At 43.7% G+C, this 17,423-nt stretch overlaps 1 protein-coding gene across 2 annotated transcripts; it reads right to left on the reverse strand.

Annotated features, from left to right (window-relative positions):
• Positions 1 to 455: 455 nt before the first annotated feature.
• On the reverse strand, positions 456 to 3,212 carry LOC124162588. Of its 2 annotated transcripts, XM_046539167.1 has the most exons (3): positions 3,032 to 3,212; positions 2,537 to 2,695; positions 456 to 2,396 (listed from the first exon to the last, which is right to left on the reverse strand). In XM_046539167.1, the coding sequence occupies exons 2-3, from the start codon at positions 2,677 to 2,679 to the stop codon at positions 575 to 577; spliced, it is 1,965 nt and encodes a 654-aa protein (XP_046395123.1). In that variant the 5' UTR covers positions 2,680 to 2,695; positions 3,032 to 3,212; the 3' UTR covers positions 456 to 574. The 2 variants fall into 2 exon arrangements, with proteins under 2 accessions (XP_046395123.1, XP_046395124.1); XM_046539168.1 differs by lacking the exon at positions 3,032 to 3,212 and having other exon boundaries at positions 456 to 2,407; positions 2,537 to 2,627.
• Between the last annotated feature and the right edge of the window lie 14,211 nt (positions 3,213 to 17,423).

The following is a 17,423-nucleotide window of genomic DNA, read 5'->3' on the forward strand; positions in this document are numbered from 1 at the left end:
CACTGAGTCCATTAATGACTGAAATATGCCTGAAGCACTTGATACCTCATATGGCTATCTATGAAACCTATACTGACCAGATATAGTGTTCACCACCAATGCCCTGCTGAGGTCAAGAGCTACATACTTTTCCCCCGGAGAGCCCACTTAGCATGTCATCCAATCGTTGGAGTGTGTAGGGGAGGGTGGGGCACAGTGAAACAAAAATTATTATTTTGCCTATAAAAACATTGCTTTTGAAAATAAAATAACAATGAAAATATATAAATGGTGCTTGTCATTTTCTTCACTATTCCTACTTTAAAAAATGGAATTATTTAAAAAAGCAATGGATTTACATCAATTTTTGTAGTGATATGTCAATTGTTTCACTGTGCCCCATGTGTGGGGCACAGTGAAACAGGGCCTTTTTTACTTATGGGGCACAGTGAAACACATTTTTTCAGATTTTATAATACCATTTATTTTTACCTTTGGCAATATTTTCACTAGAATGAAACTCACAATGCATGAATACAGTAATGGATTAAAAAACATGAAACAAACTGCACCTTAGTCAGTGATAATTAGAAGCTTAACGAACATCTAAATTGGCAAATGAAATTTTAAATGAAATAAACCTTTTCATTCTTGCAGTTCCTTTGCGATAAGAAGGAGGTGGTAAAACTAATTTAATGTCTTTCATGCTGACAGATGCTATATCTTCAATATGTGGGAAAAAAAATGAATTTGGCACTTTGGAACTTTTTCGTAAATATGTAACTTCAGCGCCATTGTGTTTTCTTGCTTCTTTAATTATTCTACCTACATAGTAGAATTTTTTCTTCGATGAAAACTCAATCAAAACATAATCACCAACTTTTACTGTACCTACTTTATTTCCAAAACCTTCTAAAATATCCTCATTACCTTCCAAGGGGTTTGAAAGTCCTCCCTCTGACGTGGTGTCTGAATTTTGATGGGGCCCCTCACAGTTATCAATGGCAACATTGGCATTAAATAAACTTCTGCATGATTTAGTTGCCTCAGAAGTTTTTTTTCCTATAGCTGTATTTTTCTTTTCCATCATACGGATTTTTTCTGGTGTGTCTGTTATGATCATACTTTTGCCTGGTTCTCTTTTCCTGGTTGAATTTTTCCTTGGAGCGGCTTTAGGATAGCCCTTGAACTGAGCAGGACTTTGAAAAGTTCTTTTATCTTCACCTTGACCATTGTTTAAACTGGAAGTACTTGCAGTTGCTCTTAATTCTTGGCTCAATAAGTCACACTCTTCAGTTTCAGGAGAAGGCTGGTCTGTTACAGAACTACTCAAGAAATCTGCCTCGGTGAAAATGTGCCTATTATATGGATATATTCCAGTTTTTTTGAATCCATTAATAATAGTAGCTGGAGTCATAGCCTTTTGATGGGCAAAATTGACGCATCCTGCAATATGGTAGATGGAAAGAGCTTTACCTGGATTGCTTTTGTTCCAGGAATCAACTGCTGCGGCATAATAGGTCTTAAATGGAGCATAACAGGAAACATCCAAGGGCTGTAATTTGGCACTGCAATGAGGTGGAAGAGTCACAATCATTATGCCATACTCTTTTGCCAAATCTATTACTTGTATACTAATATGGCTTTGGTGATTATCCATTATTAGCAGTGTAGGGTCTTCTTTACTTGTTTTTGTATGTTTGATGAAGTGCTTAATAACTTCAGGAAATATTTCTGCTGTCATCCAACCACTTTTCGATGTCAGTCCAAGAGAGCCAGGAGGGGCATTGATCAACATATGATCACTGAACTTGACCCTTGGGAAAACAAATGCAGGGGGTATGGTGTTTCCGGATGCACTCACAAAACAGCATGTAGTAACTAGAGTTCCCCTTTCACCTGCTGTTACATTATTTACCCCTTTGGATCCCTTTTCTGCAATCACCTTGGCAGACTTATTTACGACTGTTGAGGTACCAGTTTCATCTAGATTCCATATTCTGGAACCATCACCAAAACATTCTGAACGTCTTAAGGCTGCACCAAGATTGTCAAAAAATGTTTTCACTGTGTGTGCATTAAATGATGTGCAACGAGAAAGAGAACAGTTTTCAGGCTGCCGAATGCTTAAATTTGGATTTCGCTTCAAGAACAATCGTAGCCAGTCTAAACCTGCAGCAGAGTCATCATGCCAGTTTTTTGGCACTTGTATAGAGTTCACCACTGCCATTTCATAAGCTAGCTCTCGAGTGTTACGAGTCGACTGACCATAACAGAGTTTTGAGCATGTTATCAAATAGTCAGCCAAGCACTTTTCTTGTTCAGCTGTAAAAATCAATCTGGATTGATATTTTGGTGTCATGCGAACATGTTCACCAGTCCCTTCATCACTAGCCTTTTTTTGCTTACTCACATACCTGAAAAGAATCTTTTCAAAATTATTATTTGGAAAATTTGAATGTCAGTTTACGTTTACTGTTTATTTGAAATTTAAAAAAATTTTCAGAAAACTTTCAATGTTACAAGATGTTCACATGCAAAAAACAAATAAACATACCGACTGAGTGTTACATAATTGACATTACATTCTTTGGCTGCTTTCCTGATTGAATAGTTTTCATGCAGAACAAGATGAACTGCAGCGCGCATTTCACCATCTGTGAAGGATCCAATATGGCTCTTTCTTATTCTATTCCTCATTTTTGGAATCTTTATTCTGAAAATAATGAAATTCCATCAGAATAACAATAATAATTACTATAGTAATCCACACTGCATATTTCAAGTCAAATAGTTCTTCCTAAATGAGACATGGGGCACAGTGAAACATGTTTCACTGTGCCCCATTTATCTTGTTTCAGTGTGCCCCACCAGGCCATCTTGAATAAATAAACTTACTGCATGAAAACAAATGAAGATATAGAAATATGTTTGGTGGTCTCCAAAACTTAAGAAATGGTAACAGTAAATACAATGATAAGTTAAGATTTCCCATGAAAAGGAAAAGTTTGTCAGTGTGAAATAATTCTTTGGAATTATTTACTTTTCTCACCTTAAAATAGGTTTTGATCCATCAACAGGAGACTAGAAGAGCACAAGCCATGAGACTGCAGCAGCTGTTGTGGTGTTAGTTCCTTAATATAACACAGAGAGCACTAATTCATAGAATTGTCAGGAGGAGGGAAATTTGAATTGTTTCACCCTGCCCCATGTTTCACTGTGCCCCACCCTCCCCTACTGATCCCTTTCGATCACAGTGTTAACGTTACCCTTGTAATCGATGTATAATCTCAGTTTCCAATTTTTCTTAGGGACAACAACTAAAGGCCTTGGCCATTGATAATGTCTTACGGGCTCAAAGATCCCACATTCTACCAGATTATCTAAGTCCTGCTTTACCCGATCCCTAATTTTGAAAGGCACTGAAGCATGTGAACATGGCGGGCGACCGAGGCGGGTGAGGAGGATTGGGAGGGGAGGGGGACGGCCTCAGCCATCCGTTAACGTCTGGTTACACGGTGCATTAACCCGTACGGGTTAATGTATAAATGTATGAACGCTAGAGTGAACGGAAAAATCACCGTGTAACCACCCCAAAATGTACAAATGCATGAACGCGTGAACGGAAAATAGAACCTGCTCTAATTTCGTTCATGCATTCGCACAAGTTGAACTCATAACAGAGCCACCTGGTGGCAACAAAAATTAAACGCCTCGCGTTACGAGAAGATGTGTGAAAACTTGTGCGAACGCATGTACCGTGTAACCGCTCATTCATGCTCCTCGTTCACGCAAACGTCAATGAATTCAGACATGCAAACAGACACGCATTCATACATTACCCCGTACGGGTTAATGCACCGTGTAACCAGTCCTTTACGCCGCGTCGCTCGAGCCGCATCGCTTAGCGCCACTCTTGGCGCCAAGCTGCGCGGATCGCAAAGCCTAAACGGTGAAGGATACGCAAAAACCGACGAAATTTTTGTCCTAAGGGTCATAACTTACTTGATTACCCTCAATTTGGCAGTTTTCAATCGTATGACAAATTACGGGTGTTGGTATTTGGGCGCCTCTCGCTAACTAATTTTTTTGAATTTTTTCGAATATCTTTTTTGCCTATCTTTGCATATCATCGTAATATATCTAGGGTCATCTAAATCTGATGGACGATTTTGAAATTTAATTTTTTTTGGGACTGCCTAGTACTCCAGTCTTGTGGATCTATGGTAACCCATATATCCTTGGCAGGCTGGTGCCTTCGGTCGCAGATTCCGTAATTCTTCGTCAGGAATGCCAGACTTTAAATCAGTTCAGTGGTCTTCCTGGAGATGGCCTCTGCAGGATCACGAGGAATAGCTCTGTACGCGTCGTCCGCTAGTATGCTCAAAAGATTACCACCAAAAGATTCTGGATATCCTCGCAGACGACGCGTACAGAGATATGCCTCCGCGATCCTACAGACGCCATCTCCGGGAAGACCATTGAACTGATCTAAAAGTCTGGTATTCCTGAGACAGAACTACGGAATCTGCGTCCGAAGGCACCATTTCAACTCCCTGAAATTTTCAACAACTTCGCTTTTACGTTTCATTAAGTAAACAAAAGTATTCCTTGTGAAGTCATCTGTGAAGGTGAGCATGTACACCACCCCAACTCTCCTCACTCATGGGACCACACACATCCGCATGCACTAGTTCTAGCTTCCGGACGTCCTAGCCTCATTATGCTGGAAAATTTCTCGAGAATGCTTCCATTTCGAAAATTGAGATTCAACGTGAAAAACTTATTTACCGCCGATGGCACCATGCGGTCTGCTTTCCACTCTTCGTCACGGAATGTATTTTCCGAGAAATCAAAATAATATTCTCGTCTTCAAGCGCTCTGGACTCATTACCTCTTAGGCCCCTATTAGCCGAGGCAACCAGACGCGCCACCAGTGGCGCGTCTGGTTGCCTCGGCTAATAGGGGCCTGAGCGACCCAAGGTAGAAGGCGCGGTTGCGGGGCTCAGGCGACTGATTTCGGTGGAAAGTCTGGTGGCGCGTCTGGTTGCCTCGGCTAATAGGACTCATTTGATTCTATGCCCCACGACTGACCAGTTCCACCGGACGCGCCACCGGAGCCCGCCGTCCGCCGGCAGTACCACGCCACAATTCGATTCCCGGCGACGGAGGAAGAGTTGAGAGCCACCGCAAACAGTTTCCTGTATAGATGGGCCTTCCCAGGAACCATCGGGGCCGTGGTTGGGTGTGCAACAGAGGAGGATGATGTTGATTTGACCCTCCTCACAGCTTCACCGTGAGCACTTAATTCAGTGCACAACGCAGGTCTGCGACTATGCACTGGGGCGTTTAGGACCAGCCCGATTCCCAGCATATATACCGACGCAGGCGAGCCTCCTCTATGCTACCGAAGGACCTGGCTTCTTTGTAGCTACGTTTCCAAAATTTTAGCAATGACGAGTCACCCATGTTATAGTTTACTTTTTAAACCCCGTTTATTAATGTTTTTAACCGAAGGACTAAAGCAACCAGACCAGTAAGCGTTCGTTTTAACGATTTTATTCGCGGATGCGAATTCACGCTACCTGAAGTGTATCCTGTTTCATTCTCGGAACACCCCCCTTGGATCACTCCCACTCCGGTGGTGAATATTCTTTCACGATCTCGACCGAAGTCTTCCACAACTCCCTCGGAGTACCAGCGTTTGTTTGCCATGTTCCGATGGAATCACCCCAACCTTACCCCCGTTTACACTGACGGTTCGAAAGATAACTCTGCTTGTGCATGTGCAGTGTTCTCCCCTATCCACGGGAACATCAGAGCAAAGCTTCACCCGATGTGCAGTGTGTACACGGCGGAGCTTTATGCCATAAGGACAGCTCTAGAAGCCCTAGGTGACCACGGCGGCTCCTTTGTCATATGCACTGACTCCAGGAGCTCGCTACAAGCCATCTCTGGCTTCTCACCCGTGCACCCGATCGTGCAAGAAATACACTCTCCTGCTGACCCTTTCGAGAAAGGGTTTGAATATCCATTTTCTGTGGGTACCGGGACATGAGGGGATAGCCGGGAATGAGATAGCAGACGCTATGGCCAAGGAAGCTCTGAATAACGAAGTTCTTGTCTCAACGCTGTTTCCCCACGAGGACTTACGAGCATCTCTAAGAAACGTGGTATTTGGAAAATGGAGGGAGTCATGGAGGATTCTAAATAATAACAAGCTCCGTGGCATCAAGGAATTGGTAGCAGCGTGGCCCTCCTCAGCTCGTAGTAATCGGAGAGAGGAAGTAGTACTTACACGATTGAGGATAGGGCACAGCCCCCTGACCCATGCGTATCTCTTTACTGAAGAGAAGGAACCTCCCCAATGTGGGGCTTGTAAATGTCCATTAAGTATTAGACACATCATGCTAGATTGTGTTAAGTACCGCGAAGCGCGAAGACGAAATAATCTAGGGGGAGACCTAAAAACCCTTTTAGGAGACCACCCTACCAACTTAATCTGTACATTTCGGTTTCTCAGAGAAATAAACATTTTTAATAAAGTCTAATTATGTACACTTTCAACGAAGACATCAGATGCAGTAGATTACTTTATACATAACTTTTGTAATTAAATAGCACAGTAGTTGTGCAAAATGACCTTGCCGTCGACGCACCCTAAATCCTTAAGAACTCTGCCCCAATGCTCACACAGAGTTCCCACAGCCTCTTGTTGATCCAGGAAATCCTGTCCCAAACTCAAGGGCCGCAGTCCTTCCGTGGAACAATGCTGCAGATAGACAGTCATATATCGACACCAGTGCCCCTCCGAACGCGTTCCACTTACGAGCTGAGATCCCTGAAGGAATTTAAGATCTCATCAGCTCTGCGTTCGGAGGCATCATTAGTGCCGACATGGGCCACCACCCGCAGTCTAGAACTGCCCGTGTCCTTCACCGCTCCTTTTACCGCCGCCGTAGTATGGGGTACAAGGCCTCCTGGTATGCACCAGGAAGAGACCCGTTGGTCCGCTCCGTCTCTCCTTGCCCTCTTCTCCAACTGGTGGAAAATACGCCGGACGTTGGAACTCCTTAACAATACGATCCCCGCCCTCCCTCCCCGGCTGCCTCTCGAAGCTGTATCCCTCGCGACAGGGGGTTCTTTCACGACCTCGCCAATTAGCTCCCCGGAATTGTCCTCCGACAAGGCTGCGAAGCTGTTGTGAACGGGGATGGGGTTAGCCTCCGCTTCCCCCACTCCCCGACTTGGCCGTGCCACCGCCCCCCGCCCTTGGGGTACAACCACCCACTTGGTCCTCAGGTTGTGAGTAATCCCCCGACCCGAAGACTGCACCGTCCTCTCCAAGGTCTCCGCGCAGGCTACCGCCCCCGAGCATGCTCGTGACACCACCGTGGTGTAGCGCAGGGCCGTAGAGGAGACGCTACGATCCCCAGATCCTGGGATTTCCCCAAAACCTGTTACCCGGGAGTGTATTTCTGCCACCAATTTATCGAGTTCGGTGACGCGTGCCTCTAGGAGGTCGCTCTTTGCCTTGCTCTTGATCTTGGTGACGGAAGATCGGCCAGCCATACTACTCTAGGGGCTTTATCGGCTTTATAAAAAACGCTTTGAAATTACACAAATCGATAATAATGATACAAATATTACGTAAGATGAGACTAGTTTTTCTTAATGAGTCAGTTAAGACAGTTAATAATTATGAAGAAGAAAGGGCCAGTGAAAGAGTTCGCACACAATTGAAGGATCAAGTAATTTTTATGAACTAACACTTATACCTTAAATATATCAATAAGTTCTAAGTACTATGCTACTTCTTAACAACTGAAACGAGACAAATAATATTATAACTAGGCAGTCACTACAAACAATTAAAGCAACTTGAAATAAGAAAGAGAAAAGAGAAATAAAAAGCAAATAAGTTGGTCAGCGACTATTTATCCGTTTCCCCGTCACGTGGCGGGCACAGAAGCTGCAGGTTGCTTCACAACACTACTACACTTTTACTACTCTAACTACTTCGCAAAATATGGTAAGTAGAATCACACTAAAATCACTACACTAAGAAAAAAAGAAGCAACGGCGTAAAAGCCCAAGGTGATCACTGTCGGTCAGTGAAGGAACCGGTTTTAGGAGCGCACGGCACACACAACCTCACCCTTCGAGAGCTAGTCAGAGAGTGAATATATTACCGGATATTGTAGGCTGACAAACGCCTCGCCTTACAAGAGATCGGGGGTCCAGGTGTGGTTCGTATGTGGTGCACAGTGGAGTGGATGTCTGCCTGGTGGCTCCACCAGCATGGACCACACTGGGGAGCTCGGCCAAGATACTATCCGAAGCCGAAGAGAGTATAGCCAATTTGAAGAAAGAGAAAGAGGGGTACCAAAGACAGTTCGTTAGACTTTCGAGTAATTTGGCATACATCTCCGATATAATTAAAGTGTGCCAACATTATCACCTCGCTGACAAGTGTCCATGGTTTCAAACTTTTCGAGTCTCATTTGGCACATAGAACGAAGCAGGGATACTTACCGCCATTCCCATAAAACTTCGTTTTAGCTGCATGCAATATGGCCTAGGAAGCTCTGAGTGACGAAAGTTTTGCGTCAACGCTGGTTCCCTACGAGGGCCTAAGAGCATCACTAAGAAATGCGGTATTGGAACGATGGAGGGAGTCGTGGAGGACTCTGAATAATAACAAGCTCCGTGGCATCAAGGAATTAATAGCAGCGTGGCCCTCCTCTTCCAGTAGCAATCGGAGAGAGGAGGTAGTACTCACACGATTGAGGATAGGGCACAGCCCTTTGACCCATGCGTATCTCTTTACTGAAGAGAGAGATCCTCCCCAATGTAATGATTGCAGGTGCCCGTTAAATATTAGGCATATCCTGATAGATTGTGTTAAGTACCGCACGCGGGGAGAGGGTGATCTCTTCCTTTGGGGAGCCGCGCCCCCACGGACCCGAGGCCACCAAGGAGACAACCTCGTTAATAAACCCCGTCGCTCGCTCAGATAGTGTCCAGACAGCATGTGACTCTGCTGTTCTGAGTAGCCGTAACATCTGGCGTCCAGGTTCACCCACGCGTTTGCCGTGCGTGGAGACCCGTACAAGGGGGAGAAAGGGATCCTGGTGGGTGAGTTCTCCGGCACCCAGCTGGGCGTCGGAAACCCGGTATGGGCCGGAGTTCAATACCCCACTTCGGCCCTGGATTCCCCGTAAAACGGGCGGCCGAGAAGAGCCCAGCTCGGTCAATCGGCTCCTGGCGGCTGGGGAGCTTGGCGGCTCCTTCCGAGCGTACGCCAGGACGGGTTAGTGCTGGAGATATGGGGGTCTTTGTAGGGCGGCCGAAGGCATGTGGGTTCGGAGGGCCCCAGCGCTGGAGGTTCTAACCCGAAAAAGACCCCCTTTCGAAGGTTCCTATGTCCATTGGGTAGCCCTAGCGACCACACCGGTTCTCGGTGTGGTTTCCCGAATATGTGGCTCCGTGGTGGGCGGGGAGCCCAGGGGATGAAATATATCATTGTATGGAGTCTTAAATTCTTCCTCCACCAAAGAGATCCCGCCCGGACACGGGCGGAGGAGAAAAGTTATTAAAGCCAAACGGTTTCTGTCATTGAAACGCGCCAAGGACGGTGAAAATTTGAAAAAGGTATCTCCCTTCTTTATTAAAAAAGCACTACAAGCCATTATTCCAGGAGAGCCAAACTCAGTCAAAAAACTCAGAGATGGTTCCTTATTAATTGAAACAGCTAATAACGTTCAAGCCGAAAAATTGTTAAAAACAGAAAAGCTGCACGATATACCTATCACTGTCGTGATCCACCGTACTTTAAATACTTCTAGGGGTGTGATCAGCCACTACGACCTTCGATATGTAGAACCAGATGAAATTAAGAAGGAGATGGCTTCCCAGAGTGTCATCGATTGTCGAAGACTTACAACAAAGCGTAACGGTGAAGTGATTAATACCACCTCGGTTATCATCACGTTCGCTTTGGATAAAATCCCAAGCAATGTCTACCTAGGCTGTGAATCGGTACCTGTGAGACCTTTCTTTCCCAACCCGATGCGTTGCTTTCAATGCCAAAAATTCGGCCACATCGCACCGCGATGTGAGGGCAAGAACACCTGCCCGCGTTGTGGCAAGGACAAGCATGACGGTGAGAAATATACCTCGGAGCCTTTCTGCGTCAACTGCGAGGGCAAGCATCCATCGTACTCCCTAGATTGCCCCGTCATGAAAGATGAAAGGAAGATAATGGAAATCAAGACCCTGGAAAGAATTCCCTATTCCGAGGCACGAATGAAATACCGATCACAGATGGCCCCAGCATTCTCAAAATCGTTTTCGTAAATAGTCGCAACCACTAAAAAATCTCTACGCAGACTGATAATAATTTTCATATTGAGAGCACGAAGATGCCCATAAGAGAACAAAAAAAAACGGAAAAGCAAATTATTGAAGTCCCAGGCAAGAAAAGTCATTTTAAGGCGGTTTACCCTAAGAAAACCCCAAAATCTACTTCTGAGGATGTTGGGAAAAAGCGGGATAAAACACCCCCATCCACATCCTCCAACGATGCACAATATGATGCCATGGAAGAAGACCTCTGTGTCTCGGACACAGAAGTGTTCCACGCCAGAATCAAGCAAAGGAAACAGCGGTTAGAACGCTGATCCTCCGTACACTGTGTACATACGTACATTTCCAGATTTTAACCTATTTATTTATTTTAACTATTTAAACCAGGTATTTTATACAACAATGGAATATAAATGGTTTTTATAGGCACAAGGAGGAGCTGGTTGTTTTAATTAGAGACTACAATCCCGTCTGCATCTGCCTGCAAGAGACGCATTTTAAGCTGACAGACAAGATCGTTTAAAAAGGTTTTACATTTTTTAGACTTGACGACACCAGTGGTCAGCGTGCCCAGGGTGGAGTGGCAATTGCTTTTCAGGTGGCCCTAAACACCTCACGAGTGCAATTGAACACTCCGCTGCAGGCAATTGCAGTGACAGTACACGCACCCGAGGCAATTACTCTCTGCAACGTATATCTTCCGGAAGGTGCACCTGTGAGTCGAGTTAATTTAGAATCCCTCGTTTCGCCAGCTACATCGGCCCTATAATTTAATGGGTGACTTCAACACACGTCACCCTATGGGGTAGCACAAGATCTCAGGGCAATCAAAGGGGACTCATAGTTACAAATTTTATCAATGACCTTAACTTGTTTTTACTAAAAGCATTAAAAACCGCTCTCGACGGTTCATAATACTGGACTGCGATTAGCAACCGGTGCCTTCAGGACCTCCCCTGTCTTGAGCATTTACGCCGATACAGGAGAGCCTCCCCTAATCAATCGTAGAGAGACGTTGATGTGCAATTATGCCACAAAAATTTTATCTGCGCCGAACCACCCCTGTTTTAACATTATTTCTCACCCACTGCTTTTAGACCTTTTTAACCGAAAGACAAGATTCACTAAACCTCTTAAGTGTTCGCTCTAGAAACCTAATCGCAGAACGCAATTTTACCTTGCCAGCCACGTACCCCAAGGGATACAGTAACGTGCCGCCGTGGTTAATTCCCCGGCCAGCTTTGAGACTTGATCTTACTCGCTGCTCTAAATCTACTACTATGCCGGGAGAATACCAACAACTTTTCAAGGAATTCCGCGCTGAAAACTCCGAATTTACGTTCGTATACACTGACGGTTCCAAATCGGATACCGCCTGTGGGTGCGCTGTGGTACCCCCATATCATGGAGTCCTTAAGGCAAAATTGCATCCGTACTGCTCCATTTTTACGGCTGAGCTCACTGCCATTAGGATTGCTCTCCGATCCATTAAAAACGGTGTTGTGTCATTTATGATCTGCACAGATTCATACAGTGCTCTCCAATTCATATCTCTTTATTCTCCCTGTCACCCCATTGTTCAGGACATACAAAGCACTCTGTTATCCCTGAGTAAGAAAGGGACCACTATAAGCTTCGCTTGGGTCCCTGGACATGTGGGAATACCAGGGAATGAGAAGGCAGATTCTGCAGCCAAAGATGCACTCAGGTCTCCGGATACAGATTTTCAATTAATGCCAGCGGAAGATTTAGGAAATGCCATGAGCGGTATAATTAGACAAAAATGGAAGACGCAATGGCTTGAAATTCAAAATAACAAACTTAGGGAAATTAAGCCCGTAATAACTGCGTGGCAGACCTCTATAAGAAATGTCTGCAGGGAGGAAGTGGTTTTAGCACGCTTGAGAATTGGTCACTGCTTATTAACCCAGTCATACCTCTTCACCGAAGAGAGAATACAGCCCCAATGCTTAAATTGCGATTGTCCACTAACAGTGCGACATATCCTGACGGACTGTGCAAGATATCGGACTGCACGGACGAATCATAGGCTCGGAGATAACCTAGCTGAGGTACAAGGAAACACTCCCGAAAACATTTCCCGACTGATAGCATTCCTACACTCAACTCGACTTTTCAATAAAATATAAATGATACCTCTTGTAAATTATTGACACGTTAATTTCAGAACGGGCCTAATCCCCTTTATCAATTCCAGTCAGTGAGTGGTGCAAAATGGCCTTGGCCGCCGACGTACCCTATAAAAGAAACACTGCTACTACTACGGATTAATCTAGGGGGAGACCTAGAAGCCGGTTTAGGAGACCACCCTACCAACTTAAATTATACATTTCAGTTCCTCAAAGAAAAATATTTTTATTAATATCTAATTATGCTCACTCTTTGTACGAAGACATCATATGCAGTGGCTTTCATTCTACATAAGTTTTGGAATTAAATGACACTGTACTAGTAGTAGCCGTCGACGCACCCTAAATTTAAATACTGCTGCTACTACTACTAATATTCCCATAAATCAGTTGACAAGTCTTCTCCATTGTCTGTTTATTGCCATTCCGCTGATATCAGATAGTATTTAAAACTTCTTTTGCAATGATGTGCTCCTCTTTACTTTTTAGGACGATTGTGACGTCGTTCGCATAAGCTACTACTGGCAAAATAAAATGTCCTATTTTTATGCCTATTTCTTTTTCTTCCAGCATCTCCATTAACTCTCGGTTAAGCTGTTTAGGGGTTTAGCTGCATGCAAAATAGCAATATGGACAATGGGCACCCCTACCTCAGGGATTTCCCTGCCAGTATCCAATCTGTTGTTAGATTGGCATTTATTTTGACGAGACATAAGCTTAATTATACAAGGTATGTGTCATTTTTAGTACTGCACTGGTCCCACCATACGATCCCTCCCGATATGCTGGATTTCCCGCGGATTTCTCATAGTATGAATGATCAGTTTTCTCGTACACAGCTGAGTTTGTTGGCCGCCTCGGCTTAAGGTGACCGGGCCGTCGAGTAAAAGGTGATGGCCCTGGAATCAGACTTTTAATTGAATCAAAAGGTCAAGAATTGGGTTGACCCGGGTTCCGCGATAATCGCGTTAACCCTTTCAGACCTGATTTATTTTTAACTGTCTAAAAAATATTTTTCAGCATATACTTCTTTTATATAGACTAATAAATTATTGTATGTAGTTTAAATAGTAAATGTACTTGTATTTGTTTAAATAATTTTATGTCCACTATAATGGACATTAGGACTATAAGGTTGTATGTGCCGGTTGTTCTTGAAGTTTTCCCCTTGATACTACTAGATGGCAGCACCCATGGCCATCAGGAATCATATAAATTACATCAAAATTAACTCAATATTTTCTGTTTGAGTTGCATATCTTTTGCAACGTAAAATTTGACATAATTACCTACCTGTTGAATTCCAGATTATACTAAGTGGACTAATTTTTCGTGATAAAAATACATACTTTTTCATTAATTTGAAACCTTTATTGTACATAGTTGTACATAGCAAAATATGTTACATCAACATAACTGAATAATCGATGGAATAACTCAAAACAGTTTCTTCCCTTTACAAAACACAAATGTACATTACAGTTTACGCGAAACACATGCGTTTTCCCCCTGCAACCAATTGCCTTACAACGAGTAGCCTCTTTAATATCGTCATATTCCGGGAAATGATCTTTCTGACTTTCCTGATATGGCCTACTCTCCACCTTATTCTTTTTTGTTACTGCCTCCTGCTTGGGACTATTGCTTGGTCAACCTCTTTTATTTTTTTCAGCGATCTTGTTTGCAAATATCAAGCTGTTTGCCAAGTAAAGGCGAAAATGAAGCAAATCTAAAACTTCCGTCCTCGGCTTGGCCATGGCTGCATTATCTTGCTTATATTCAATCCAACTGTTGACTACAGCTATATCAATTGCATGAAATAGCATACGCAAAGTCCACTTCTTTGACTTTATGTGTATTCTATAGAAGCTTATCAACTGGTGTAGTTTGTCAACACCTCCCATGGAATTATTATAGTATCTAACTACCCAGTGGGGAAAAGTTAGTTCAAAAGATATGCAAAGAATATTCTCCAGCGAAGCAACTTTAGTGCAAAGAATGTTCTTCATGAACGTCCAAAGAATCAACAAATGGCGCACTATCCGAGTTCAAAGAACATTCTCCTGCAGTAGTGCAAAGGATGTTCTTTGGTTATTCATCTTGCACTACCTATGGCCAGATCGTGCGATAAGAAGGTTCAAAGTTGCTTCTTAGGATATGTATCGTGAACTATCTCTTGCCAGAGGGTTCAAAGTTGCTTCATAAAACATGCATTTTGCACAACCTCTGGCTAGATGCTTCATTGGGAAGGTTCAAAGTTGCGTCATAGGACATGCATTTTGCACCACCCCTGGCTAGATGCTACATTGAGAATGTTCAAAGTTGCTTCATAGGACATGCATTTTGCACTACCCCTGGCTAGATGCTACATTGAGGAGGTTCAAAATTGCTTCATAGGATATGCATCGTGCACTACCCCTGGCTAGAAACTACATTGAGAAGGTTCAAAGCTGCTTCAGGACATGCATTTTGCACAACCCCTGGCTAGATGCTTCATTGGGAAGGCTCAAAGTTGCTGCATAGGCTATTCACCGTGCACTACCCCTTACCAGATCCTACATTGAGAAGGTTCATAGTTGCTTCTTAGGATACGCATCGTGCACTACACCCGGCGAAATTCTACAGCGAGAAGGAACAAAGATGATCCATAGAATAGGATATAATGGGATCCATAGGATAGGATGCATGATGCACTGCCTCTGGATATATGAATCCGCAAGAATGATCAAAGCTGCTTCAAGTTCAGTGCTATACCTATTGTAGGGACAGGCGAAGGAGGAATCTTATGTACATTCATTTTGGAAATAAATCCAAGAAGAAGGGAAGGAGGGTATAAAATAATAATGTAATATAGGTATATAATGTAAAAATTTATGTTCATAAAAAATGACATTCATATTAAATGGCAAATATTATAGAAACAATGTGAAAGCAAGCGAATAAAAGTAATTGAGGAATGATTGATGATGATGACACAAAGCATGAAAAGAATACACATACAGGTATATACTAATTGTTTCCACATAAAAATTATTCCACGGCAATAAGCAAAGCACGCATATGTTGAAGCTAAAAAATTAAATTTTTAAAGGGTTTCTTCATTGACCTCTTCCCCCATTGGCTCTGCCTGTCTGTACGTCCATGGAAATGCCAGTGGCGGGTCATTTTTGCCTTGCCGTGATGGTGCAAGTGTTAAAAATCTACCCGCACATTTCTTCACCTCCTTTCCCTGAATATAAGGTGTGCTCACTCTTTCCATGATCTCTGCAAGAAAAAATTTTATTGGTACATTGAAACGATTTTGGATTGCTAAGCAACTATAATTCAGCAGATAATTCAGAAATTCAATAACAAACCTTGGAGGCACTTCTCCAGCACGGGCAATGATGATTTCAGGGCTAATTTATCACCTTTCCCCCTTTTATGGACACCATCCCACACATAATGAGCAGCACAATAATTAGTCATTATTGTCCCCATCACAATGTTGGCGATATCAACAGGCCTTTTTTTCCTCCAGCTAGGGCTATCATGAATTTGATATGAAATTAAGTTCAAACTTCTTTATTAATGGAAATGCAGGGAAACAGATGCTCTCTCTGAACTGGCAGAAAAGAAAACTTACAAATTCAGTCTTGCCATTCACACTTGCTGCCAGGTGCTCCTCTACTGCCTTCAACTGATCCGGATTGCATGCCGGAAGCTGCACTGCAGGAATGATCGTATCCTTCGTCTTAACTGCTTCCCCTAGAATGGCAGCTTTTATTTCGGAACATTGCTCCCGTAGTGCTATATTGTCTCGCCTCAGCTGTTTCATTTCATCACGAGTCCTATACAGAAGCCGAAGCATGGTCATAAGTAGCTCTGCAAACCAAAGTAGAAAGTCTGTTAGGCCTGTATGTGCATTACAAATTAGAATACAAATGGAAAACTCACGAAAGGTGTAATTTTGAAGGTGCCGCTAGCGAAGCATACTTGACTCCCATACTGCGTCATAAAATCCAATCCTATAATACCATCATACTCCGTCTCACCCAAATCAACAATGAGAGCATCATGGGGGTAAAGGTATTCCTCCTATTACGCATGGAATGTTGCTTTGGCCAGAAGTTTTTAAACAATGACCCGAGGTGCTCTTAATTGGTCGATGTTAGGGTAGGACCTGGAGAGTATGAAACGGAAATTTTTTCTCATTTATGAGGGTAACTGCTGCTCCGTTGTCCACTAAAAAACGGTAAGGCTTTCCCAATATTTCAACTCTTACTGCCATACCCGATACTGGTGAGACTGCTAAAATTACTTCGCCCCCGACCTCGCGGTCGGGGTTATCCCATTTCCCGGTTTCTCGGAGGTCTTCTTGATGGGGCAATCGAGCGGGCGATGGCCGATTTCTTTACAAATTCCACAACACTGAAGTGGACATTCCTTGGAGAAGTGTGATTTTTCCCCGCAATTGTAACAGCGTTGAGGTTGCGAGCGACAGTATTTAGAAATATGACCTGTCTTTCCGCAAGAATAGCAGCTTCGGTTGGCATTTGGTGGGCGATCTTGAACGACAGGTTTATGAGCAGGAGAGGGTATAGGAGCAGGGTGTGGGCGAAGACCTTGTCTTTCAGGGATGTGGTTCACTTGAGGAGGGAAGGGAAAGTGAGGGTATTCGTAACTCTTCACATTTGCTTCCTCTTGCAGAGCATACTCTTCGGCCTCTAACATACTCTTTCGCTGTTTGACTTGTACAAAGCGCCCTATTTCCTCTCGTAATCCCGACAAAAATTGCAAAAGAAGCCTGTTTTCTATTATCGCCGCGGCTACTTCCGAGGACGGATCCGCGAGTGTTTCAAGCAATTGCCTTGCAATTTTCCGAAGCCTAGTTGCGTAGTTTGCTACTGTTTCCAGAGGCTGCTGAGTGCAGCTGGAAAATAAGCG

Source organism: Ischnura elegans, chromosome 7 (assembly GCF_921293095.1).
Source record: "Ischnura elegans chromosome 7, ioIscEleg1.1, whole genome shotgun sequence".
Classification (NCBI taxonomy): Eukaryota; Metazoa; Arthropoda; class Insecta; order Odonata; family Coenagrionidae; genus Ischnura; species Ischnura elegans.

What these genes read in the sequence shown, in the direction of transcription:
- LOC124162588 (XM_046539167.1), bottom strand. Translation starts at nt 2,679, where the DNA reads ATGAGGAATAGAATAAGAAAGAGCCATATTGGATCCTTCACAGATGGT. An exon ending in AATTATGTAACACTCAGTCG is followed by an intron (nt 2,397 to 2,536) that starts GTATGTTTATTT and finishes GATTCTTTTCAG; the next exon opens with GTATGTGAGTAAGCAAAAAA.